We start from the raw sequence: 27,025 nt of genomic DNA, 5'->3' as shown, positions 1-27,025 counted from the left end.
TCAATAAATAGTCATCGAAGGTAAGGTGAGCAGATAAAAACAACCAACACCAGAAGTCCAGAAGAGGCACGGGGCCAGAGGAAAGATGATCTGTTTGGGAATCAAGTCATGACCCTTCTGTGGGCCTCATCTCCTTATTTATAAAGTGTGTCTGGCCCAGGGTGGATGTCCAAGCCCTTAAAGCCTGAGTTTTCAGCTACGAGGCTGCTCCAAGGTTGAGGTCCCCTCATTCCAACCTCCCAGCCAACCAATCTCACAGGAAGCACACCAGTCCTGATGTTCTTTGAAGCTGAAGCAAACTTCAAAGGTACATTTAGTAGAGGAGGTACCTTCATGCCATTCGCCCTAAAACCAACAGAAATAACTTTCCAAGTGTCTCATTTGGAATCATCCATGCTATGGTGCTCCTCTTTTGGTAGGGATATTTGAGAATTTCGAACATAAAAAGTTGTCCCAGACTTCCTTTACCTCAAAAAAGTATCCAGCAAGGTTAAGAAAATAAAAGCAAAGTCAGTAAAATAAACACAAGATGTGTCCCTTGGGATTCAACCAACACACACTGTTTAGTAGCCAGAGGCAGAGGAGGCACCACCTGGAATGTTCATCTGCTCACACACTCTGGCTGGTCCTCTACCTTGTGGCTTGGATGGCCTCCATACCAACTTCCCTGGTTTGGGTGACTGAAAGCATTTATGCATTGGATCAATCCTTCTCTTTTCCACCCTTCTCCCCCTCCTCTGGGTCTTTGGCCGGCGGATGCTGAGACACAGCCAAATTATATCAGCAAAGGATGGAATGGAAAACTTGAGAGGTAGAGACCACGGGCAGGGCCAGGACTGGCAACATCTTAGCTGGGGCAAGAAAGAGAAAGCAAAATCTTGGCACCCTTGAGGTCTGGAGAAATGATACTCGTCCCTTACATCTGTAAACACGAGCTGTTTCACAAACCTGCCTGAGCACTGGGGTGTTTTTAAAGACACGTTCTTAGGGCCACTGGCTCAGACGTCAGCAACCTGTATTTTTAAAAACCTCCTTTAGATGGTCCCAAAGATCAGAAGGGTCTGGAAACTACCTATTTACCATACTCACTGAATATTACAGAGCATTCTCTCACCATTCCATTTCATTGTAATCTTACCATAGCCTTATGGGGTTAGCAGGAGAGAGATTATTCCTCTTGCCCGAATAGAAATTGAGGTGCAGAGAATGGAAGCACTTCCAAGAGTCAAATAGCTGTTCCTCAAACCTACATCCTCTGGCTCAGAGTGCAGGACGGATGCTTACAGCGAGAGAATACGTGCTTTGGGGTCAGACAGGCTTCCGTGCAAGCACTGTGCCTGGCACATCCAGCCACCTGATAATTTATTTCCCACTTCCTTTGGCTAAGGTCACTCAATGAGGGAGTGGCACAGCCGGGATTTAAAACCTGTCCTAGAAGTCCTAGAGACGCTCGGGTTCTTTACTTAGCAACAGAAGAGGTTCAGCTGGGGTTACATGCCCAGCCAGAGTGGTACAGACTTGCTGTGCCCCTTCACTCCTGCCTCCCTGCCTAAGACGTTCCTGGGTCACGGCCACGCCCCATAATTCTAAGCATCGTCCCTGTCTCAGACCAGCTTCGTGACTCCACTTTGCTGTCATTTCAAGCCAAACCTTAGTCTCTAGCTCTGTATAATGGAGACAATGGGGCCCTGAATGTCTGGGATCAACAGTCTACAGGTCTCTTCTGAGGAAGGAGCTCCTATGGCAGCAGTGGAAGCCCCTTGGGGACAGCATGTTGGCAGAACACACAGTTTTATTATCTTCTCAACAGCTTCCCCTGGGGGCTTCTCAGACTCCAAACCCAGGTGGATGCCGCTCTGCCTAAACACAAACAGAGCTGCTTCCCTCTAGGCTCCTTAGTGCCCATAAAAAGGCGAGAAGCACATTTGGTACAGTTCTAGTGACAGGTTTCAGCATCCAGAGTCTCACATCTCTGCTCAGATTGCTCAGGAGCCAGCGGCTGAGAGCTGGTCATCCACCCAAGAACTCTTTGCCTTGTTCCACCAGGAACACAGCTGTGGTGTCCCCAAGCCTCTGGGAATGGCCTGAAGCCTGGGAATCAGATGGAAACCAAAAAGCTGGGCTCCACAGACATCCCTGGGAACTGTCCCCTCCTGTTCCTTGCACACTGTTTGCTTGAGACACAGGCAAAGAGTCGCTCAGAAGGGGCAGAGCAAGGTGGGGCGGCAGGTTCAGGATGGCTAGAAGCCTCCCAAGTGCCACCCAGGGGGCAAACTGCAACACCCCACCCCTGTGCCCACCAGTCACTTGTTCCTGACCTCATGGTCACTGGGTCAGTTTTATTCCAGATCTCATTTTTGGAACACAAAAAGATGACTTGTTCAAAAGGAACCTTACTAAGAAACAGTGAATGACCCTAGGATAACTTTTGAAAGTGGGGGAAGGGGACAGGGTGCACATGGACTGACAGTGACTGTGGACTCATGTCAGCCTAGGGAGAGTGGTATGTCCCGGGAGCTATAGTCCTTCACTGCTAATAGGGAAAGGGCTTGAGCTGCCCAGGGATACTTAGTTTCCACTCAAGGAAGAAATTCCTGAACAAAACTGTGATGCGTGAAGAATGTAGGACTGAAGGAAAGAAGTGAGAAGTTTCCCTTTAAGCTATTCTGAAATAGGTGGAATTTTTCTTTCTAGGATGCCTGTGAAACAAAATGAACTGGACTGCCTTGCAAAGTTCCTTCCAGCCGAGGGCTGTAGAAAAACCAGTGCCATTCGCTAGGACTTATTTTGTGCGAAGGTGGGCGGAGGGGTGAGTGGGCGGAGGGAGTGGGGGCTGTGCGGGGGCGGACCCCAGCCAGCTGCTATCCTCCCCCTGACCGCTAGGGGTCTCTGCCGGTCCACCGGCTCAGGCCGCGCTCACCGGCGCCTCCCAGGAGGACGGCGTTGGTGGCTAAGCTGCCTGGGCTGGGGGGCGCCGGTGGGTCGGTTCTAAGGGTCTCACTTCTGCTGGAAAGCTTGTCCTGACCTACCCAGGGCATGGCCACCGCCCATCCTCTTGACCTTTCAGTGCTTCCTGTCTGCCTTACATAATGAACACACAGCAGAAAGGTTATCTTTCTTATGCAGGTGTCTTCTTTTTCTAGCTTGATTGGAGGGTTTTTTTGTTTTTTTTTTTTTGAGGGAAAGAGGGGCTTTTCTTTGATTGCCTACCGTAGTGTTTAGTGCATGGTAGGTACTCGATAAATATGTGGCCTGACCGGGCTTTGGCCTGGGATGGGGGGTGTATTTGTGTGTGTGTGTGTGTGTGTGTGTTGCCCCTGTCCCCAGATACCTCTTCCTGGCACCATCCCTCCATTCTGGCAGAGCCAGGTTCCTGTCTTAGACCAAGAAAAGCTAGGTTCCCAAACTGGGGAAGCCAAGCACGTGTAAACAAGCCACCTAATCCTGTTCTTGTTCCACTCGTACTGGGGGCTTTAGTCTCAAGGGAAAGGCAGTTCTGGCCTGTGGGGACCAGCAGCAGTTGCTGCTCTTAAGAAACATTCCTTCTCACAAGGGGAGAAGCACTCAGCTTTCGCCGGCCTGCTGGGAAGGGCCGTCCTCTTGGTCTCCTGGGCCCCTACCTGGAGGGCTGAGGACTAGGAACCGGCAAAAGGAGACAGTGGCAAGAACTAGGTAACATGAACACAAACTTTTTGCCACTTTGGTCTGGGGATGTCCCCTTTCCTTCTGAGTGATGATCCTTCCAGGGTAGATCGCCTCTCCCTGCCCCCACCTGGCCTTAAAACTCGCTGTTCAAGTCCTCAGGATGCTCGGCCACTGGCAGAACCTCTGGGCTTGGCTGAGGTGCCTGCCCCCCAACCCCTTGGCCCTCTACCCATCTTGAAAATTCAAAACTTGTTGCAGGTCAATAGGAAAGTCACTCCTCCCAGCAGGGCTGTATGGATTCTGTTAGGGAGTCACAGAGCTGAGGGGTGGTATCCAGCCTCCTAAGCCCAGCGTCTCAGAACTGTGTTCACTTGTATCTTTCTTCTCCCTTCTTTTAACCTATTAGCAAATCCAGATTCTTGCTTCTCAGCAATTGCTTTCTTCTTCTCCAGTCCCTAAATCCCTGAGCTATGGCCAGGTGGGGTCATCTCTCTCTACCTTGGACACAGAACACCTGGTTTTCCTTCCTATGTGTCACAATAAAGTATCACCATGCACTGTAATGAGAACACAGGCTCTGGAGTAACCCGTCTGAGACTCTGCCACCTATTAGGTGTGTGACCTCAAGCTAGTGTCCTAACTTCTCTCAACTCCTCCCTTCCTTGGATGTGAAATGGAGAAGACAGTGGACACCTTGCAGGCCTGTGAGGAATAAATTAGATAATACACACAAAGCACCTCGTACATTCTGTGTCTGAGACACAGGGGAGCTCAGTAAATGCTGACTATCACCCCTTTCTCTGCCAGTTCTTGGAGCAATACAAGATGTGGCCACCCAATTAGTTTGTCTCCAGCATGTCTCCAACACTGACCCCACTGCCCTTAAAGTCTTTAGCAGTTGGCCAGCCACCATTCTCAGCCTCAAAACGTTACTGCCGTGAATTTGGCTACAAGATACTTCATCATTATATTTTGAGATCAGGGACCATGTCACAGTCATTTTTATATCCTCAGAACGCAGCAGGCTCACCAGGTGCTGGGATGGGTGCTCAGACGCATGAATGAGTGACTGCTCCTCCCTCCACCCCATCTCCATCCAGGGACTCTGAAAGGCTCTCTCTGTTCCTTGCCTTCTCCCTGACTTCTTGTGACACTGGGAACACTCACCTTTAGACCTGCCAAAAAGGCTGTTAACTCTCCACAGCCCTGCCTGAAATTCCCCCAGGAAGCCCTCCCAAGGCTAGTGAATCTGTAACGTCTCTGATCACAATAGGCAAGATCCTCCTGCTGGCCTCTCTCATCCACACTGAGGTTTGCTCATCCTATCTTGGGCAGGAATGGAGCCTGGCCACGAAGGTATGCAGGCTGGGCCTGGGGCTTGGGCTCTCCCTGGGGGGAGGGGGGGAGAGGATGCTGAGCAGTGATTGGGACAAGTTCAAGACATGCTCATGGACTGCTCTGTCCAGAGCCCCTACCGGCAGCTCCTCTCCCCACCTCTTTGGCTGCCCCTTTCCTGCCCTTTCTCAGTATTCTCTACTTTGAGAAATCTCTGGCTGACATGATTTATCTAGATCTTCAGGTGTGATGCATAGCACCCTCCAGCTGAGACTGAGAGCTCCTCCTGGTCAATCACTTGTGTTCTTACAGGACCTTGCACAGCGCTTACAGAAAGTGCCCCCCCAAATGCTTGGTGACTGAATGAGGCTCAGTCCAATTTGCCTGGAATAGAGCTGAGGCTTAAATATCTGTGGAGAAAGAGGGATGAATTTCAGGCCAAATGGATACCTGAGCAAAGCGGGAGTTGGGTTCTCTTTAATGCAATGGTTAATGCTGTCTAGGAAGGACAGGAGAACCCAGAGTCGGCGTCTAGAATGAGTCTCCTCCCTGAGGATGCTGCTCCTGCAGAAAGCCTGGGCTCGGGGGGGGTCAGGAATCCTGGGTGTTGTTGGCTGCAGGCAGGACAGGGAGGTTTCCTAGGGAGGTGGAGGGAATTAGCTGTGGCCCAAGTCCTTGAAACTCTGTTAGTTCTCCTGCTTGGTAAAGCAGGCTCCTCAGCTTCCCGCCTCCATCCACCCCTAAAGGGAAAACTCACATATAGAAAGGAAAGGCCAAGGAGGAATATGCTCAAACGCCATAGGGCTAGGTGGAGGACACAGTCTGGCACCTAGAGGGAGTGGCGGGTACCAGTTGGAAAACAAAAATTTCTCCTACTTTGCAACACAAGGCTGGATGATTAGCACACAGGAAAAACCATGAGCCAGCAGTTTGCAACAAAGCTGGCAGGCGGCCGGAATGTTGATCTGGAGGATCATGTTCCAGAGGGGAGACACCACTCCCCAGACCAGGCTGGCGCTCAGTGCGGCTATTTCAGGCTGGGAGGGATTAAGGTCGAACCATGACGAATGTGTGCGGGTACGCGCACACACGCACACAACACACACAACACACACACACACACACACACACACGACACGCCTTTTTCTCTCTCTTCTCCCATGCTGGCTCCTGTGCCCTTAACCTGACACACACACACACACACACACACACACACGACACGCCTTTTTCTCTCTCTTCTCCCATGCCGGCTCCTGTGCCCTTAACCTGAGACTCACCTCCTGCACTGAAAGTCTCTGGTCGCCATTCCTTGGCAGCCCTGGGTCTCCTTCCTGGGAGAGCCCACGCAGGCCCCCGCCCCTACCTCAGCGAGACAGAGACGGGAGCCTGACCTGGGAATGTGGATGGGGACAGCACATGGCACGTCCTATGCACCTCCTCCTCCTCCATGTGCCCCAGACGGTGCACTGAACCCACGTCCATCATCCTGACACTGCTGTCATCTCACCGTCCCTGCCATGTTGCTTCCCTCTCTTTCTGCCTCCATCTTTCTCGGTGTCACCTCCCCTTCCTCTCTTTCTCTTCGTCGCTCTTTTCCTCTGCATCTACAGCCTGTCGCTACTTCCCTCCTGTATATTGGCCCCTTTATCTTTTTTCCCACTTTTCCTTTCCTCCTTGAACTTCCTCTTGTCTGTCTGTCTCTCTCTTTCTCATTGCATTACTTCTTTCAGCAAAATTTAACTGGCCATCTATTATACACAGGACCTTATAGTAGCCACCACTGGGATCAGAAGGGAAAAAGTACAATAAGACGGAAAAAATGAGTCTATTTCAAGAATATATTTGCAAGCAGAAGCCTGGGCAGCTGTTTTTAGATCTGTAATAAAGTGATTTGGTGATTTCAGATATGTAAAATACTGTCTCTACTCAAAAAATGCTTATCTAGGAGAAGAATACAAAATTTACACAGTGTCTATAATATAGAGGCACAGGTGATATCTGCCATACCAAAGGCTCAGTGTGCTCCAGTCGTTAGTGGAGGGGAGGAAAAGTCCATTCTGCTTGGGGATCAGGGCGGCCTCCGTGGGAGAGCAGACTTGTTGCTGCCCTTGGGGAAGGGGCTGGGTTTGGTTCTGCAGAGAGGGGTGGGGGAGGCGTCCCTGGAACAGACAGGCATGGAGGAACATTTGCAGCACCTTGAGCAGCCTGATTGGCCCAGGAAGGGAGACTGAGGCCAGGCGTAGGAGGCCTTGAATGTCAGGTGAAGGGCTGTGAAAGCTCTGGGGGGCAATCAGGGCTTTGGGGCAGGAGAATGACATGAACAGGGCTCTAGGAAGATGGATCCAGCAGCAGCAGCCTAAGGGGCGCGTGGGTGTGTGGGCAGCTGAGGAGCACCAGGGAGCACGGGGAGCAGGCAGGGACAGTCCTCCAGCAGCCTACGTGTAATTACTTATTTACCCACTGAGGCCTGGACCCAGTAGGTAGTGGCAGTCAGAACAAATGAAGGGGTAAGTTTGAGGAATACCTCACCAAGCGTCTTTTCCTCTTTCTGGGTGTCTTTGTTTTTGTCCAATTGTCTGAGATCCTTTTGGCCAGGGATCAGAGGCCTTTCTGCAGTAGCTACCACAGGGCCAGCTTCACCCTCAGGCAGAGATCTGATGTGCGTAGTGACAAGAATCAAAGTTCTTCCCTCTCTCCTCAAAGCTCAGAGGCACTGACAGCTGGGATTCCCCAGGAGGACTGAGTTTTACGGGCGGCATCTCTGAGATCTTGATCACCTGGAGCCCATGTTATCCTTCTCTGTAAACCCCACACCTCCAGTGACCCTGCTTCCTGCAGCCTAGCTTGTCAGCCTCAGACCCCCAACCCTGAGGGGGACGTGGTGGTTGCTAAGCCCTCTGCCCCTCCTTTCTTCCCCCACTTCCCCGGTACAGCCCCAACTCCAGAGCTCGAAGTAGAGTTGGGGGGCCCAGGAGGCAAAATTCAGTGCCTCTCCAAGGACCTGATTATTTCCAAAGACTTGTGCTAATTTTCTGATATGATCCTCACATCTCTGCGAGGCACTAAATCCTCATTACTTTTCCTGACCGATGCATTCTAATTAGATCAACACTTAAAAAAAATTCACAATAGCCACAGGATGGCTTTCCATCTCATTAACTCTTCACTTATTATTTTCATGAAAATTACTGATAAAAATGTGCATCTCCATTTGGTGAGGCCTCCCAGCCTCCTCAGCTCCTATCTCGCATCTCTCCCTTCACCAGGGCTGTGCAGCGTCGCCATGGTAACCCACAATAATAGAAACTAATAAATTACAAACGAGATGCTCGTTGAGCAATTATTGTCCTCTTTTATGCAAGTTTCTTGCTAATTTTGATCATAAGGGAAAGTACAATAAGACTCTGAAGGAATGAGTCTATTTCAAGAGAATATTAGCAAGCAGAAGCCTGGGTGGCTGTTTTTAGATCTGTAATAAAGTGATTTGGTGATTTCACGCAACAGGAAGAGGAAAGACACTTCTTGCCCCGTGTCCTGTGCTGTACTCACTATCAAGTCCCACAAAGATCCCATGGGGTGGGTTTGGTGTGATACTGGGTACATCCTCTGTGCTTGTCAGAATGTGCAAAGCATGGCGGGCCTTCTAGAGGTCAGCCTGTCCCTTCCCCTGCCGCTACCAACCTGGAAAGGCAGAGTGCATGTGTTGGTCCTTAAAGGCCCAGGGAGAAAAACAACATAGCCTTTCCTAGGCACTCTTTCCAGCATCTCTTGCTTGATTGTCTAAGGAGAAGAGGCCACTGGAAGCTTCCTGGGGGACCCTGCATGTGTCTGTCTGTCCTGGACTGAAGAACTCAGTGGGGAGGAGCAAAGTGGTGAGCTTGTGCCCTGTGCAGATGCTAATAAGTTTGGTGGAGGGGTATTGCCAGGCAGCTTTCTGAGTTTGTAGGTTTGTGGAAAACTTCCTGCCCTCGAGAGAAGAGCCCCTTCTTGCCCAGTGTGCACAGTCACCGCTGCTGCATTTCCCAGTTCCCAGGATGAAGGTGGCAGGTGAATCTTGGAAGGGGGTGGCTTGAGGGGACATTTACAGTGGCCCTGAACCTTAGGGGTACAGAAGCGTCAGGGTAGGGTGAGCGACTAGAGAATGATCAGGGAGAGGCAGTCCCCTGGAGGCTGTCTTTATCTGTTAGGTGGGCAGGGTTCAGGGAATGACCACTTCCCCCAACTCTTCTTTCTCAGGAGCACAGAGAGCTCAGTAAGCCACAGCCCTCTTAAAAAGGCTATGGGGCTGGGATGCCTGGGTCCACTCCCATCTCATCCTCCAGGAAAGCTTTCCATCTCCTTAACTCTTGTGCTTATTTCTTGGGATAGTGGGGGCCAGGAAGCCAAGAATTACTCTGAACTTGGGGGGATCCAATGAGTCTTTTTACTTAAGTCACCAGGGGACCTTCAGAATGTCCTGTGCACCTGGCTTAGGAGCATGGCTTAATAGATTGGACCCAGCCCTATGCGTTACCTGTGAGTGAAGGTTTATGGAGGGCTGGTTGGGGGAGTAGGGACCCCCGAGATCATTCCTGAGCAGGTTATCGCTGTGCATCTTGGTTTTGAGGCAGGTGATGTAACGGTTACAAAAGTCCTTGCAAAGTTCGTTGACTTTCTCCAGCTCCAGCAGGTGGATTCTCAGGACCTGGATTGCTTTCACCATCTGGGGAGAGGGAGTAGAGGTAAGCCCGGGTGTTCTTATCCACATTGCCCTCAGTCGCCTGGACTTCCGCCCCAAACACACCAGGGGAGAGGAGCCCACCCCCTACCCTAGGTACATGCTTTCTCATCCACATGATTTAAATTCTAGTTGTGGCTCTCTGCTGATTGTTCCCTGCCTCAAGCCCTCTGTTATCTCAGCTGTTCTTGAGGCAGTCATATTCTGAGAACAGAAATGGCCTTAGAGATAGAAGGCCAGGTCCAAGCCCCAGGCCTGCCATTTATCATCTGTGTGAGCTTGGGCAAGTTGCTTAAGCTCTCTGCACCTTAGTGTCTAACAAATGGGCATAATTATACCCTCCCTAACAACTTTACAGGTTTGCTGAGAGGACCATGTGAGGGATGCACATGACAGTACTCAGTCAGGTGTGAAGTGCGGAACAAGCATGAGGAAGACTGAGATCAGGGTTTCTTGTGAGTGCCCATGAGGTCAGGGACTGTCTATTCTTAAACACATATTCCGACTGCTTCATGTGATACGGGTTGCCTTGTGGACACTCCATTGATACTTGCTGACGGACTGAATAATCCAGCATGACTTAGCTGGGCACTAGATGCCTAACCGTCTGTTGTGACCTTTTCTGTGCCCTTTGGATCGCTGTACATGTGCCTGTTGCCTCCTCAAATGGACATTCTTAACCTCTTCACGGCAAGAAGCTATTTTGCAATTGAAGCTTTGCTCTTTATTTTTGTTGTTATCATAAGAAGAAAATACTAAGGAAAACAGAGGGTGAAAAAAAAAACCTGTCTTCGATCCAATCACCCTAAATGAAGGATGACTTTTTCCCACATGCATATATTTTAACATATTTCAATAATCTTGTGCATATAATTTTGTTCCGTTTTTCCCCTTAGTTCAGCAAATTTATTTTTCTAAGAGCCAAATGTTTTCTCTCTTCTCTCTCCTAGACCGTGATCTTGGAGAAGGCAGGGATGATGTCTGATTTTCTTACCATGTTATCATCAGCACTGACATATATGGATCTGAGTAAATATTTGTTGGATGAGTGAAAGTTATTGAGTAAATATATTTTTAATTGCTGCATATTATTTCTTGTGTGTTCCATCCTTAAGCAGTCCCCTAATGTTGGACATTTAGATTACTTCCAAATTTTCAATTTTATAAGAAATGTTACAGTGAATATTTTCTAAGCTTATAGCTTTTTTCTTTTTTCTTATGTTTCTGCATTATTGCCTGAGGGTGAATTTTCAGAAGTGACAGGGAAAAAGCTATGGACATTCTTATGGTTCATAAATACGGAAAATATTTTTTTCAACAGGGGGTTGTTCAGATGGTGCTGGAACAAGTGGACATCTGTAAGCAAAAAAGTGAACCTTGATTTAAACCTCACACCTTATACAAAATTAACTCAAAATGGATCAAAGGGCTAAATGTAAGACACAAAACTATCACACTCTGAGAGAAAAGAAACAGGATAAAATCTTCAGGATCTAGGGTCAGGCAAAAAGGTCTTAGACTTGACACCAAAAGCATAATCCAGAAAAGGAAAATAAATCAGACCTCATCAAAATTAAAAAATGTTTGCTCTTTAAAGGACCCTGTGAAGAAGATGAAAGACTACAGACTAGGAGAGAATATTTGCAAACCACATATCCGAGCAAAGGACTTTTATCTAGGATATATAAAGAACCCTTAAAACTAAGCAGTAAAATAACAAGAAACCCAATTAGAACATGGGAAAAAGACATGATCAGACATTTCACTGGAGAGGATGTGCAGTTGGCAAATAAACACATGAAAAGACTGGTTCAATGTCATTGTTCATTAGGGAAACACAAATTAAAACCACAACGAGATATCACTACATACCTATGAGTAGGGTTCGAATAAAAAATAGTGACAACAGTGAATGCTGGTGAGGAACGAGAAACTAGATTACTTAAACGTTGCTGGTGGGAATGTAAAATTGAAAACGGCTACTCTGGGAAACAGTATGACAGTTTCTTACAAAATTAAATATGTGCTTACCATATGACCCAGCAATTGCACTCTTGGGCATCTAACCCAGAGAAATAAAAATGTATGTTCACACAAAAACATGTACACAAACGTTTAAGCTAGCAATATCTGGAAACACCCCAAATATACTTCAACAGGTGAATAAAGAAACTGTGATATGTCTATATCATGGAATACAACTCAGCAATAAAAAGTAATGAACTACTGATACACTCAACAACTTAAATGGATCTCAAGGGAATTATGCTGAGACAGAAAAGCCAATCTCAAAGGGTAATATAGATGCCACTTATATCACATTCTTGAAATGACAAAATTACAAAGATGGAGAACAGATTAATAGTTGACAGGGGTGGATTAGAGGAGGGAGAGAGGAACTATTTTCTGTATCTTGACTGTTTACACGAATCCAAACATGTAATAAAATTGCATAGAACTAAACACACATGCACACAAGTGCATGTAAAAACTGGTGAAATCTTAATAAGGTTGGTGGATTGTTCCTGGCTGTGAAATTGTGCTACGATTATTCAAGAGGAGAATCAGGATCTCTCTGTATTAGTGTTCACAACTGCATGTTAATCTACAATTATATCAAAATAAAAAGGAAAAAAAATGTATATGGGGGTGCTTATCACCTTTCCATATCCATTTATGTCGACACAGCAATATGTGGGAGTCTCTATTCAATCCCACCCTTCCAGCTTTTGGCTAACATTTTGATACCTAGGGAAGAGTTAGAACAGTATAAAAGGGGATGGAAACAAGGAAGGAAATCTCTCCGGAGAATTTTGACTGTGAGGTGTGTGTAGAATGGTGTGGCTGGAAGCCAGGATCACCCACTTCTCTGAGCCTCACTGGCATTTCAAGTGGGGAGCCCACATTTCCTGGGTTGGGCTTGTAGATTGCCTGATGGGCAGGGTTTATGCTCAACCAACTAAGGATGTTGGGCTACTAAATTAGACTAAGTGTCACTCAGAGACAGAAACCAACAATCATGTCTTCATGCAGGGCTCTGCCGTGGGCTCTCTTCCTTGGTGGGGTCACCTCCATGGCTGAGACTGACAGACACGGAGTGGTCCCAGGCAACGAGAAGAATGGTGACTTTAGCATGGATCATCTGGACCAGAAAGTGGAGTTGGGTACTTGGTAAATTTAGGCTCGTGTTTAAATTTTCTACCTGACTTTGGCTATGAAGGTTTTGTGTCTTTCCGAGTAATTAGCACAGCGTAAGGGGCTTAATAGATACTTGTTGATGGATTGAAAACAACATCCACACATTTCTTATTCTCACTATCTCGGGCTCTGTGTTAGCCCATCACATGCCTTATCTTATTTATTCCACAAAACCACCTCTATAAGTAGGTACCCTTACTGCCCATATTTTACAGTTGAAGAAAATTAAGTACAGAGACACCATTTTACCTGCTTAAAGTCACACGGCTGGTGAGTGACATGGAGCCAGGTTGCCTTATCCTGAGCCTGTGCTGCTTCACTCTCAGGATTTATGTAGCTAAAGGGCAGTCTAAAGAGTGCATGCAAAATTTGGGGGGAAAGTGGTTAAGTGACAGGAAGTAAGTGGTGGTCCTAGGAAAACTAAGTAACTTTGGGGACATTAAAGTTCAGGATTTCCAGAACCCTCCCTGATAATGTGCCTTCATGGGCTGCTCTGATTTTTCCTTCTCTCACTCCTGGTCTAGCCCCCAGGAGTCAGAACACCTCACCAACATGGTGTCTGCTTTCTCATGTGTAAAAAAAGAGGGCTGGACTGTCAGGTTCCTCCCATTTTCTGGTTCTCTGACCATTACCAGAAAGCCTGCCCTCCATTCACTGAGGGTGCTGGAAGGGGTCCCGGAAGATGATCTGGGCAGCCACTAGGTGTGTGGATGGTCCAAACCCCCCAGGACACAAGGCTGTATCTTCTCCAATGCTCTCCTGGTCATCGGGGGATGAACTGATTGCCTCGGACCAACTCTAACATCTCTCAGTCTGCTGATCGTGAAGCTCTTCCTTACATTCGAGCAGAATCTCAGCTTTCTGTGGGCACCAGGAACATCTAGTACCTCCTTCTATCAACACAATTTTCCTTAATTTACTTTTATCCACCCAGCAAATATTGAGTCTTACTATATGCCACACATTGGACCAGACATCTGACTTGAATAAGTTCTTCAATAAGCTTTCTCTTCTCTAGACAAAAATAACCCTAATTTCTTAAACTTTCCTTATCTTTCCCTTTCTCCCCTTTCCTTCCTTCCCTTTCTTTTTTCTTTTTCTTCTTTCTTTCTTTATCTCAGCTTTCACTTACCAGACTATTCTGCATTTTAAATCAACATTCTATTTACTCACTTATTTTAAAATCTTCTTGTGAAGTACATATATACACATACACATATACATATATATATATTCACACACACACACACACACACACACACACACAGAAAAGCATACCTATTTATTTATTCACTTATTTTAGATATATAGCCAATATATATTTATTATTTAAAAAATCAGAATGTAAAGGTATATACGACAAAATAAAAAGTAAAGTCTACCCAGAATAGCTTCGCTCTAATGAAATACTTGCAAAGCATGTTTTAGGCAGATCTGCTGCACAGTGGCCCAAAGTGGACCCATCCTTTGGTCTAATAAAACACAGCTGAAGGATTACGTTTTTATGGGCTAATAGAATTGGTTTAAAGATTTAAGAAGGTAGAGTAAATCAGAATGGTCTTCCAAGGCAATGAATATATGGGACCTAGACAGAATTAGAGAAAAACTGAGCGACACTGTCAAGGTGAGGAGGCTGCCTGACACGGCTGACAGCTGGGGGCTCACTCTCGGCCAGCCTGGAGTTGAGTCCAGGCCCACTCTTGGCTAACTGGGTGCCACTGGGCAAATCCCATGACTTCTCCGAGCCTCAGTCTCCTCATTTGTAAAATGGGGATAATGATCATTCCTAACTCACAAGATTTGATAAGGGCTAAAGGAGATAATGTGAAAGTGTTTTATAAACCACAGGAAACCAAAAGCATGCACTTTTGTTCTTAATCTCTTATAATAACTTCTAACATCCCATTGGCTTTTCAACTGCTATTTCATATTTGGCAAGTGAAAAATAATTTGCAGGGTTTCCGCCCCCCCCCTATATTTGTGTTTAGTAAATTATTCTCTATCCTACGTGTTTACAATTTTGGTATTTTGCCTCAGAATAAAATTCTGATTTATTAAACTATTTTTCTAAATGATCAGCATCATGTAAAAAGTTATTCCACATCTTCAAGAGCAATACCAATGCTATTTAATTTAATGTCACCCCCAAGTGTGATGAATGTCTCCTTAATTCCTTTCCCCAGGTTTGGCTCCATCTTTCAACTTCTCTCCCTCTCTTCTCTTTCAAAATAAAGATCCAACCCTCTCCTTCTAAGAAGTTCCCTTCAAAAAAGCAAAACAAGATACAATCTCACACTTTAGTCTCATCCACTATACCCAAATATCATAGTTACAGGACAGTACACAAAACTGGGGCTTCTTATTTTTTATGAAGTCACATGGCATGATGTCCCAAATCTATTATTTCCTGCCTGGTATTTTGGACAAATGGTTTAAGCTTTATCTTTGAATGGGATGATAATAATACCTACACTTTAGAGTTATGAAAATTGAATAAGATCATGTATGCAAATATTCTGGGCATAGAGTAGTTATTCAATGAATGTCAGTTCTTCATGCCAATGTGGCCCTCTCTGCACCATCAAGTGCCTTTCCATACAGTTAGTTGCTTCTTTTATAGTATTACGTCCTCTTCACTTGCTAATAATAATTTCTTGCCTTTCAAAACATTTGTATACATAGCACTTTTCAATTTACAAAGTGCTTTCTCGCCATTATCTCATTTGAGTCTCATCACCACAGGGACACAAGCAATATTATCACTCTCCTAGAGATAAGGAAATCAAGGCTCAGAGATCAGGCAATTTACTCAGTTCCATGTAGGAATTAAGGAGGTATCCTCGCCTTGGGGGCAAATTCCTTTCACTCTCTCCTCTTCTGCAACTTGGTAAGCTGGAACTATTTTCCCTCACTTAGGGAAGACATTCTTAACATGCCCTGATATTTCCAGCCGGTTACTGGGGCGGTCCAAGTTAAAATCTAATCAGGAACTTTTCCAGACCGATCCAGCCTGGTCTGCCCAGTGGAAAGTGTGGGGTCACTACAACAAAAAAAAGGACAAGAAAAGTGGATACCTGGGACTGGAGAACTGCCAGATGACTGGGGGATAGCACGAATATTTTATGGAAACCATCATGCATGCAAGATAAATCATTTTTCAGTCAGGAGCCTGGTGCTTCCCCTCTGATGGCCTCAGAATTTGAAGAGTGTGGTATAGAGGAAAGAGCGTGGGCTTCGAGAGCTAGACCCAAGGTTCACATGCCAGCTATGTAACTTATTGGTTATAGGGCCCTTAGTCCTTGATCTCTTCCTCTGTAAAATGAGGATAAAAACAACTGATTTTAGGGCTATGGTGAGAATTAAATAGCAAAGTCGAGCACTCAAGGACAATGAGTTTTGGAGGCTGAGAGTTTTGGGTCTTCCATCTACTGTGAGACCTTGAACAATTTACATGATCTCTGAACTTTAGTTTCCTCACCTGTAACATAGAATAATAATAGTGGCTCCCTCAGAATTTACTGAGGATTAAGTGAGATGTGTCTAGAAAAGAACTAAAAAGAAGACCTGGGACATAGAAAGGTCTAAGAAGAGATCAGCTCTAGGGCCGTATGATGGTTGGGAGTGTGGACACCAGACCTCCAGTCCTGTATTTGATTCTTGCTCTGGCCATGTTTAGCTGCGGGATCTGGTGCTGGTGATTTCACCTCTTGTCTCAATGGCTTCATCTTAAAATGGGGATAATAATAACATGTGCCTGTGGGTGTGGAAAGAGGATTAGATAAGATAATATACGTAAAGTGTTTAGAATGGTACCTAGCACCTGGTAAGTGCTCAATAAATGTTTCTTATTACTAGCATTGATTATTCTTATTTCCTTTCCCTTTCCTGATATCTGCAGGATTTTCTGCTCTCATGTAGGCAGAGAGAGTCTGGGTTGAAGGCTGAAGTGAATAACTGAGCAGGGCTGGCCTGAGATCCCTGTGGGCCCAGAGCTGTGGCCCGGCTCCTTCCTGTGCCTCCTTATCCACAGCCTCCAGCCTCTGGCCCTGCTTCTTCAGAGTGGGCCCAGGGGTCTGGGGGGCCCCATTTTGAAGCTGGCTTTGCGGTCAGGCAGCTGTAATCTGTCCCTTGAGCCACACCAGAGTCTCATTAAAACGTGCCCCATAAATGTTAAAAAATTTACACATAAAAAAATTCCATGCATGAAACTGAAACCGTACGTTTTACAGCCTCGGTTTGAAATCTTGCATAATATATAAAACCTTGGCCTGCACTGGGGGCCTGTAAATCAAATTTTATAAAACAAAAAGCTTTTACCTTTCAAAGGGGTTTGGGGAACTTGCAAATTTTACAAACTTTACCAACTGCCAGTCAGAGGCAGCTGGGCCCAAGGAGGGAAACGCTGGCCAGCTAAGAAATAGGCCTGGGGAGCACTGGGGAGCTGTGGGAATTGGGGATTTTACCAGGCGAGCTACCCAGGGGCATTCCAGCTTTCTTGCAAATTTTACAAACTTTACCAACTGCCAGTCAGAGGCAGCTGGGCCCAAGGAGGGAAATGCTGGCCAGCTAAGAAATAGGCCTGGGGAGCACTGGGGAGCTGTGGGAATTGAGGATTTTACCAGGCGAGCTACCCAGGGGCATTCCAGCTTAGCCACCAGGAGGGTGGTAAACCACTCCCATCGCATGGAAATGGGGAGGTAGAGAGGGTCAGAGTGTGGGTGCCAGGGCAAGGGAGATTGGTGGCACTATCTTATTTATAAATGAGGGCTTTATTGACACCAGGGAGAAGAGAGGTGCAGTGACATACAGGAGGAGTCAGCCGACCCGGGCTTTGGCCTCCATAGGTCACTTCCCTTCTCTGGACTTCAGCGTCCCGCTTATGAAATGGGGGGCGGTGAGGGGGGAAGGTTGGACTTGCTTCTCTTTAGGGTTTGTTTCCCTCCAAGTTGTTGTGATTCTGTTTCTCCTCCAGTAGGGGCGCTGTGGGAGCAGCTGGCTAACCCGGAAGGGACATTCCCTCCGAAATCTACAACGTGGGAACCTCTGATCTCTTGGGGCAGCTCCGGGAGACCGTGGGCAGCACGGGAGGGAGCTACAGGGCAACTTGCTTGGGAGACATGGAGAGGATTCGCGACCAAATGGTGGTGGGCCTGGCGGGGCTGGAGAGAAGGCAGGGCCCGAGCGAGGTCAAGGGCCTCGGGACGGGGGTGGGGGTGGGGGTGGAGGGGGGAAGAGCCCTTCCGAGGGGCGAAGTTCTTAGGGACCCAAGTGCCCTCCTAACAGTCCCATCTATGAAAGTCAATATTCAAGGGCAAAGGAAAGCCGCCCTGACACACATATATATAAAAAATAAATCTCTCAATTATCTCAGCTCATTTGCTTGGGGTCTCTCATTTTATGTCCCTGCTCAGCTGCGCAGTATATCTGTCCGGATAAAGAGTTACAGTCCGTTGGGCTACGTGTGCAGGGTTGTAAAAAATACAGATGCCAAATTAACTGGCTGTGGCACTCGGCAGCTGATTGAGCTGATAATGACGCGATCTGACCTTTTTCTAATTTCTAATTACGTGCATCCCGGCTGGGCTGGCTACATGATTCTTGTTCTAATGATGGCTCCTGTGGTTGTCCTCTTCATCTCTCCCCACCTGACACAGGACCAGGAGTGGGGGTGGCAAAGGGCATTCATTGCTTGACTCTTCAAATAAAGTTTTAGGGTCCCCGGCCACACAGTCTCTGTGGTGGCCAGGGGGTGAGGTTGGGAAATGGAACACCTTGCAGTAGAAATACTGCATTTGAGTTTAACTTTCTGGATGCCAGGCATTTTTAAAGGCCATTTCCCTGAGCCTTCTCATTAATTTACTACAATCACATGAGATAGGTGTATTAGAGCTACCGAGGAGGAAACCGAGCTTCAAAGGAGTTCAGTCATCAAAGTCACACAGTGAGTGAGCAGTGAAGCTGGGCTCAAGTTTTTTGTCTCTAAGTGTTTTTTCAGATCTCTCCATTTATGTGATTAGTCAACCAATCAGTCAATCAACCGATCATTGACTGTAGCTAACTCATCTAGGTAAATCAGGTCCACATGAGTAGGTGGAATGACCAAGGATCGCTCCACCAGCTGGACCCCTCTCAGCCCAGTCTCCTGTGATAGAAAACCAAGGAATGCCAGAGGTCCGTGGCCACTAGGGAATCTACAACATCCATGTCAGGCCTGGCACATAGCAGACACTCAATCTCCTTCTGTTGGATTCAATCAAGAAATCTGATTCTCTGAACAGAACCCTGAGACAGGGGGCGGTGTTGGCAAGGGGAGAGCATGGAGCTGGCCACTTTTTGGTATTTTCCAGGCTGTGCTAGAATGGGAGGCTTTCTTTGTTGGGTCTTCCATAGCTCACCAGGCAGGTGGTGGGTGGAAAGGCAAGTGAGGTTTGTTTCCCCAGGACTCCTACCTCTCAAGAAGGCTTAAAATTTTTCACAGCACTCAGTCTAATTTTAGGTATTTCCTTACCAACTTAGGCCTCAGTTTCTTTTTGTGCCAAGTGAGGGAAGTGGGCCCTGGCCCCCCAAGACCATTCCAGCTCCTGCAGAAACGGCTGCTTCCTCTCTTGGCTCCATGGCTGCTGTGGGTCTGGGTTCTAAGGATCTGCTTCCTGACTGTAGTCTGTGATTCTGATCAGTCAAAGAGCAGGGCAGGGAGGGACCAGCCTGCACTTAATATTTGACCAGTTAGAGAACTTGCACGGGGAAGCTTTCCCAGGGGATCTCAGAGACAGTGACCTGGCCTCCTGGGAAGTGGGGCTGCTCAATCCCAGCCAGGGAAGAGGAAGGGCAAGGTATGAGCAGAGGTGGATTTGGGTGCTCAGATGCCTCCACTAACACTCCACTAACACGGCGGGCAAGTGGTTATCCTCTGGCCGAGGCCTGTTCTGCTCTAAATGTCGGCCCCATCATAACACTTCACAAATTTCCAGGCTGGTGGCTCTCCTGGTCGCTCTTCTGGACTCCATAAAGTACCATATTCAACTCTTGAGAGAAGCAGTGGTGTGGATAATTGACAGCACAGAATAATACTAAAGCCATTTACATCCGTTCTGCAGACGCACTGTGTGTGTGTGCGTGTGTATGTGTGTGCGCACACGTGGGTAGTTTTTCTTCCTGCCTTTGTGGAACCACATTTGCTTTTCTACCTCCGCTTCCCTTTTAGAAGCAGTTATGGGCTAAACTCTGGATGCAGGAGGTCAGCACTATAATCGATCAGTTTGTGGGGGAGAGTTTTGCAGAGTTTCCAGATTCACCATGCATAATCTGGGTAATCCATCCACAGAAAAATCAAAAATTGTGGTTAATAATTCCAGGATGACTATTTAGAGTAATGAACAAACAGAGCTGCCTCTCCATTGCTCTTTCTCAGCAGAATTCCCAGAGCTAGATGAGAATTTTAGACGTCATTCAACACAGTGGTTACCAAATCTAATTGATGATTACAATTTCCCAGGAAACTTTAAAAAATTTAGCTTCATAGGTCCCTATCGAATTTACAGAACCATAATTTCCGGATGGTGTAGCCCAGGAATGTGTATTTTATAAAACTGCAGTGATGATCTGGATGATAACCTGGGCTTGGAAGCCTGGTTAACTGTGCCCCCCTAAATGGGCAAGACCTCTGCTGGTCTTGTCAACTTGACTGTGTGTCCAGGTCTTTCTCTATTATCGTGCTTGGTCATGACTGTTACCCTCATTCAACCATCAGCTGTTCTCTGGGCATCCCAAGACAGATTTGCTAACATGCCAGGACTCCAGGCCTCAGAACAGCTATCCTGGGCATTCTGGCTGCTATGACCCTCCTTTCCTTTTGTCTGCACTGCAAGAAGGTGGGTGGGTCAGATGCTGGTGTCACCATGGGCAGAGATGGGGAGGACTTCAGTAATAAAGCCTGTGCATGGAACAGAAATGGTTCCTAGCTGCTGGAATGGAGCATCTAGTGCCTGCCCCATGGTGGGCACTCAACACTTTTGTTGAATGAATTAATGAAAGGGTCATTTCTAGCACATTTGGAGGGGATCAGAGGATAGGAAGACTCTAGCTAGGGTAGGGGGTGGAGGGTCTTTACCAGATTGTCCAGTTCTGGGTCATCGCTGAAGAAGGGTTTGTGCTCCTGCTCCTGCTGGTGGACAAAGTTCTCGATGTCCACGTCAAAGCTGGCGGAGGTGATGCACTCAGAGCCCTGGGTGGCCTGTTCACATTTCTCAAACAGCAGCGTCAGGAGCGGGAAAAGAGGGTGCCTGCAGGGACATCAAGAGCTCACACAAGCGTACACACAGAGACCATGCTGCTGGCTGGGCTCAGAAGCCAGCAGGCTCCCTTGCCCTTATTCCTGTCACTTCTTCTCCCAATGTCCCACTCCATGAGAATGTCCCAAATCCCCACAGTCAATCTAGATGATAGCATCTTGTGCCTTGGCATGGAGGATCCAGTTTACCCATTCCCGGGGCCTCAGAGAGCTCCAGTTCCTACCTCCTGAGGGCCAACCTTTTCTTTTTGGTCAGATAAGCTACATAGCTCTTTGGAGAGGGAAGATGAGTTATAACCCTTTGAAGAAGTAGGTTCCATTTCTGGCACTGAGTCAACCCAAGAAGGAAATGTGGGAAGTGTCCAGAGAAGTCCTGGATGGGAACATTAGTGGTAGGTCACAGACCTGTTCTCTGCTGTCTGGAGCCAGTGAGGCTGTAAGATGTGTACAAACACCCGTGCGTTTCCTAGTGCCTGCAGAGGGATGTGTATGAGCCCACATACTCGTCCACACACGGTCGGCAGATGCCTCCACCTGTCCTGTGGCTGTTGGCAGACTCGGTTTAGGTCAGACACCCCAATTACATGCATAACATTTCCATCATCACACCCTCAGCACAACTGTAATTAAATGATTATTTGCATCAGTATTTGTTCACTGTTTTCCTTTAAGACTGTATCTGTTTTAATAATCATGGTATTCCTAGGACCTTGCCATGAATGCTCATGGCAGGCACTTAATGGATTTTAGCTTGGATATCACCAAATCCTGAAAGCTTCCCTGATGGCCCCCCCTTCCCCAAACGTATGCTGATAGCCCCTGAGTTGTTCATAATCTGCCTTCCTCACTAGACTGTGAGCTATGTGGGGGTAGGAACCAAGCCCACCTTATTCATCACTGTGTGTCCAGAGTCTCACAGAGGTATGTGGATCTCAATAAGCGTTTGTTGAATGTATGTTATATGTGTGTATGCTTACTTGCATATGTAAGCGCATGTTGGTTGTTGACACTGGGGAGCCCCATTCCCTCCTACTGTGGTTCCAAAAAAGCATCTGCACATCCCTCTCTGGTCTGCCTCCTCAGACTCCTGGGACCACGAAATCTAGCTCCTTTCTTTGTGGTTAAGCCCTGCGTGCTGGGAGAGGAGGAGAAATGTGTGTTGGACCTGGCCCCCAGGCCCGTGCCAAAGGGGATGCTCTAGCCAGCACTGTTCAGGAGAACTTTCTGCAGTGATGGATAAAATGTTCTGCAATCTCCGCCGTCTAGTAGGGTAGCCACTAACCACATGAGGCCAATGAACACTTGAAATATGGCTACTGTAACCAGGTTGCTGAATTTAAAATTTTATTTTATTTTAATTAATTTAAATTTATTTTTATTTATTTATTTTTTTCCCCTTTTTTTTGTCTTTTTTACTGACCGGTAACGGGATCGCAACCCTCGGTGTCGCGCCCGTACCAGGGACCGGCAACGGGATCGCAACCCTTGGTGTTGCGCCCGCACCACGCTCAGCCAGTGAGCGGGAACCGGTCGCCACATGGGATCCGAACCCTCGGCGGGAGCGCCGCCGCACTCTCAAGCGGCGCACTCTCCAGTGCGCCACCGGGCCGGCCCTAATTAATTTAAATTTAAATAGCCACACGTGAACACAGTAAATCCTGAAAAGGAAAATAGACCATGCTTTCCCTTTCCAGCACACTATGGTTGAATACGCTGAGAGAAGGACTGAACATCTAGCCTACACAGCATTTGTAAGCAGGTGGGGAACCCCTGTGAGCCTGCCCCATTCTGAAATTCTAATAATTCTGCGTGAAACGATAAGAAGTCGTGGAAAGGCTCACACCATCCACACTCATACCCACATTTTCGAGTCTTTCTACTCAGGCTCAGGGCAGCGGGGGATGACGGGAGATAAATTCTTGTTTCGGACGAGCTGCTGAGGAGCAGAGCCTTACCCTGGACACAGTCTCTCCGACCCCTGTTTGCGAGCTGATGCATCAGCTGCTTGGCCCCACAGCTGCAGGCTGGGTGTGCAGCCTGCAGGGTTAATATTTAAGGGTGGCCCATCTACAGCCCCAAATTGCCAGAAGATCTGTTGAGCCCCAGTAGAAAGCTGGTAGGGAAAACAAGGGGTTAGCTTAGCCATCCAGCTGAAGACAAAGAAAAAACCAGGTGAAGGGGTTAAACTCCAGTATAAGTCTTCATTTGCAGCCACTAATACTGCAGCGTATTATAGTCTAATCTAACCTGATCCTAGTTTAATGCAAGATTCTCTTGGCCCTGAGTGGAATACCAAAGAAAGCCTCAGTGGCTGTAATTTAAGCAGAGCCCTACAGTGGTTTAGCTGAGGGACATGAAAGGCAAATTCCAGACGGTGTTATGAATTATTGCGCCTTATGAACCTTCCTACTCTCAACAGATGCCTGCTGCCATTTAAACAGCCACTAGATCAATTAGGAATGAAAGGCACAAATCGACTCTGTACCAGGGCACTAAATTACCAGGAACTAATAATCCGCAGCATCGTGCCAGGTGGTGGGGGTGCAGCCCCCGCTCCAGCCCTGCGGCAGCCGCGGTCACTGCACACTCTTCTCACAGGTTGCAGGGAGGGGATGGTGTGTGTGTGTGCACGGGGTGAATGCAGGCTGTCAAGAGCAAGGGTGTGAGTGCTGTGTGCTGTCCTGTGTTTTCACTGTGTGTGCACACATGGGGTTTTGTTTATGCATGACATGTGCACATATTGGTTGTGTGTATGCAACCAGGTGCAGATTTTGTGTGCTGCGAGTACCGTGTATGCATGTGTTCCGTGTTCTCTATATGCAATATGTATGCAGGGATTGTGTGTTCTTTGTACACGGTGTGAGTGGCGTGTGGGGTGAGGAAGAGTGATCTACCGTGACTGAGTCCCCTGGCACTGGGGTTGGGGTGGGGAGAGCAGGGTGGTCTCCTCTGCTTCTGTCCTTGTACCTGTAGGGAGGAGGGCCTCTCTGAGGAGGTGACATTTAAGTTAAGCCTGGAATGATGAGGAACAGTCACACTGAAGGAGAGGTATTCCAGGCAGGAGAGAAAGCAAAGCACTTGAGATAGGAATGAACTTGGCATGTTTCTGGAACAAAATCTAGCCGAGTATGGCTGGAGCAAGGTAGGCAGGAGGGGAGTGGAGGGAGGGGAGGGTGAAAAGGCAGCAGGAGTTAGATCTCGAGCTGCCTCACAGGCCTCAGACAGAGTTGCGCTTGTGGTGGTGGTGGGGTGGGCAGTGGAGGTATCATCACATACACTGGGGAACAATGCACACCTTCTTGGCAGACCCACAGCAGGGATCTCTTTTATAACCCTCTTTCACTTCCAGGTGTCAGCTATCCCCACAATGGGGGCGTGTGTGCGTGTGCACGCACACGTACATGTGTGAGTGTGGAATACGTGAGGGTGTTTTCTATAGCTTCTGCTATCTCAGAAGAAGGAAACAGGCTGCCTGTCCTTCCTCTGAGGTAACTAAGAGTCCATGGAGCACAGGGTGGACCTCACGGACGCTGGCCTGGCCTTCTCTCTGCAGCAGCTCTCACCTGAGGAGTGGGCAGCAGGGATGGGAAGGCAGCGGGCAGCACTGCCGGCTCCCAAATCCTCCTTCTTAACCCACCCTCCCCAGGCTCCTGCATCTGGTTCCTCCCAGGTGATCCCAGGAGTCCTGTCTGTCTTATTGAACTCAGACGGTGCCTGAGCTTACCCACAGCTTTCATGTGAAACATAGCCAGGGCCAGTATGGCTGCCTGAAGCTCCCACACTCTTTGCACCTGGATCACTCATAAACCCAGACTGCTACCTGCTACCTTGAGCACGGGGACTGCTGAGACGCTGCAACCTCCTGCGAGATGGGCTCAGTTTCCCAGGGACTCAGGTGGGTTCCGTGGCTGCAGCCATGGCCCTGGGGTACTCTAAGGCTGTTCCCAGCTATGGGAGAGTCGTCTGCCCTTTCCCAGTCACCCAGCCTGTGCCAGCCTAAGGGCTGACCTATATTTTCTAAGCTACCCTCCAACATCGTCCCATAAAGCAGGAGATGAGGCTGGCAGCTACACTCAAGGAGTTCTTTCCAGCAGCCTCAGTTGTAGGCTTGGGGATCCCCCCTTGAATATAGCAGAGTCCATGAGAGCTGGCATCTAAGCCACCTGAGACATGAATGGCCCTGTCTGAGATGGGATGGGGTGAGGAGAAGGATTTCCAGTTAGATGTGGGATCTTGGCCTTCCCTGAGCCCCAGTTTATCCAACTAGAAAATGGTTTTTAAGGAGTTCCTCTTCTCACTGTCCTGATCTCTCCCATTGTGAATCAATATTCTTCGGGGGCTAGAAGCAGGAATGTGAAACTCAGTCCGCAGTGCCCAGAAGACAACGAACAAGCTATGAGAGATGGTCATTAGATTTTATTTCCAAAGAGCTGAGGACATTTGACCTCTCTAAGAGCTCACCTTCTCCTTCCCAGACCCTTCTCAGCTCTTCTGCCCCGCCCGATGTCGCCTCCTGTGCCTCCTGCGCCTCCTGCGTGACTGCCCCCTCCACCCCAATCTCTCTTAAGCCATTCAAAATTTGGAGGAAATAAATCTCACTGCACTAATTCAGTGAGAGTTTGAGCCTCGTCAGTGCAGAACAAATAAAAGGAGTGAACTGGCATGACATTTTACTGCAGAAGAGAGGTCGTTTCCAGCCACTAATAAAAAGGATTTGACACAGACTAATAAAGAGAAATGAATTTCTCTAATGGCCTAATTTAGCACATTCAGCACTGTGCCTCCGCCTGGGTGCTGGGGGGGCGGGAGCCTTCGCCATGAGTGCGGACACAGGCAGGAGAGGGAAGAAGAGATGATCTCGAATAACATTTTATTATTTCTTTTTTCTTTTCTGAGCCCCCCACCCCACCCCCACCCTCATCACCTCTCCCCAGGAGCATCTGAACTAAAATCAAGCTCAAGATATGCAGTTCCTGTTAACGATCCAAAGAAATAAAGCAGCCCTCTCCATAGAATTGCAGTCTTGTGCTAGCTTAAGAAGGTGATTACACCGGATGTGTTGATTTCTACAGGGGTTTAAGCCATCGTTTGGTTTAATTACTTCTGACATTTCTGCCTTCGTGTTTTTTTATATCACCCAGATTTGCTGGCCTGGAATGCCCAGTTTGAGGCCAGGGTGTGTGGGACTGCCCCTGAAACAGTAGATTAGAGACAGGGCAGGCTGCTGGCTGAAGCCCTTTGCAGAGGTTACCACCCACCACCCTTTCTCTTAGCAACAGAAAGGCTGAGCTCTTTCGATCAAGACCAAAGAGATCCTGCCGCCCTCCCCATCGCCTTCCCGGTGAGGCTTCTGAGAGTATCCTCTGGCAGGCAAGATTCACCAAAGCCCATTTTATTCTTCCTCACCTCAAGGCAGACATTCCTAACACAAATTGGGCTGATGGATTTCCCTAACATTTTCAAAGACCTTCTGGAATGGGACCACAACTTCCTTGGTAATTCTTACATTCATATCTAACTTACAGTTCCCCTACTTGGCTGCAACCCATTTCCTTTCATTAAAAGGACTCAAGAGAGGACAGTTGGGTCCTTTTTCACTTCCCTTCCTTCCTCTTTGGACAACCTGGGTTTTAAAAAAAAAAAAACATTTAAAACATTTCTTCCTGGTTAAGGGGAGAAGTAAAAAACAGAGAAGCAGGGCCGGCCCGGTGGCGCACTGCTACAGTGCGCCACTTGGGAAGCATGGCGGCGCTCCCTCCGAGGGTTCGGATCCCACATGCAGACCGGTTCCCGCTCACTGGCTGGGCGAGGTGCGGGAGCAACACCGAGGGTTGCGATCC

General features: G+C 47.8%; 1 protein-coding gene across 1 annotated transcript in view; it reads right to left on the bottom strand.

Annotated features, from left to right (window-relative positions):
* PKNOX2 (PBX/knotted 1 homeobox 2) overlaps positions 1–27,025 on the bottom strand; it is a 78,279-nt gene that overhangs the window by 22,487 nt on the left and 28,767 nt on the right. Inside the window, exons 3-4 of the mRNA XM_008589228.1 lie at positions 21,006–21,177; positions 9,494–9,682 (exon numbers count right to left, since the gene is read on the bottom strand). Coding sequence (XP_008587450.1) covers positions 9,494–9,682; positions 21,006–21,177 — 361 coding nt within the window. The remainder of the gene's footprint in view (positions 1–9,493; positions 9,683–21,005; positions 21,178–27,025) is intronic.

This window comes from Galeopterus variegatus, unplaced genomic scaffold (genome assembly GCF_000696425.1).
Source record: "Galeopterus variegatus unplaced genomic scaffold, G_variegatus-3.0.2 Scaffold5316, whole genome shotgun sequence".
NCBI lineage: Eukaryota > Metazoa > Chordata > Mammalia > Dermoptera > Cynocephalidae > Galeopterus > Galeopterus variegatus.
The sequence above is the reverse complement of the archived record's forward strand: the minus strand, read 5'-3'. Positions and strand labels throughout refer to the sequence as shown.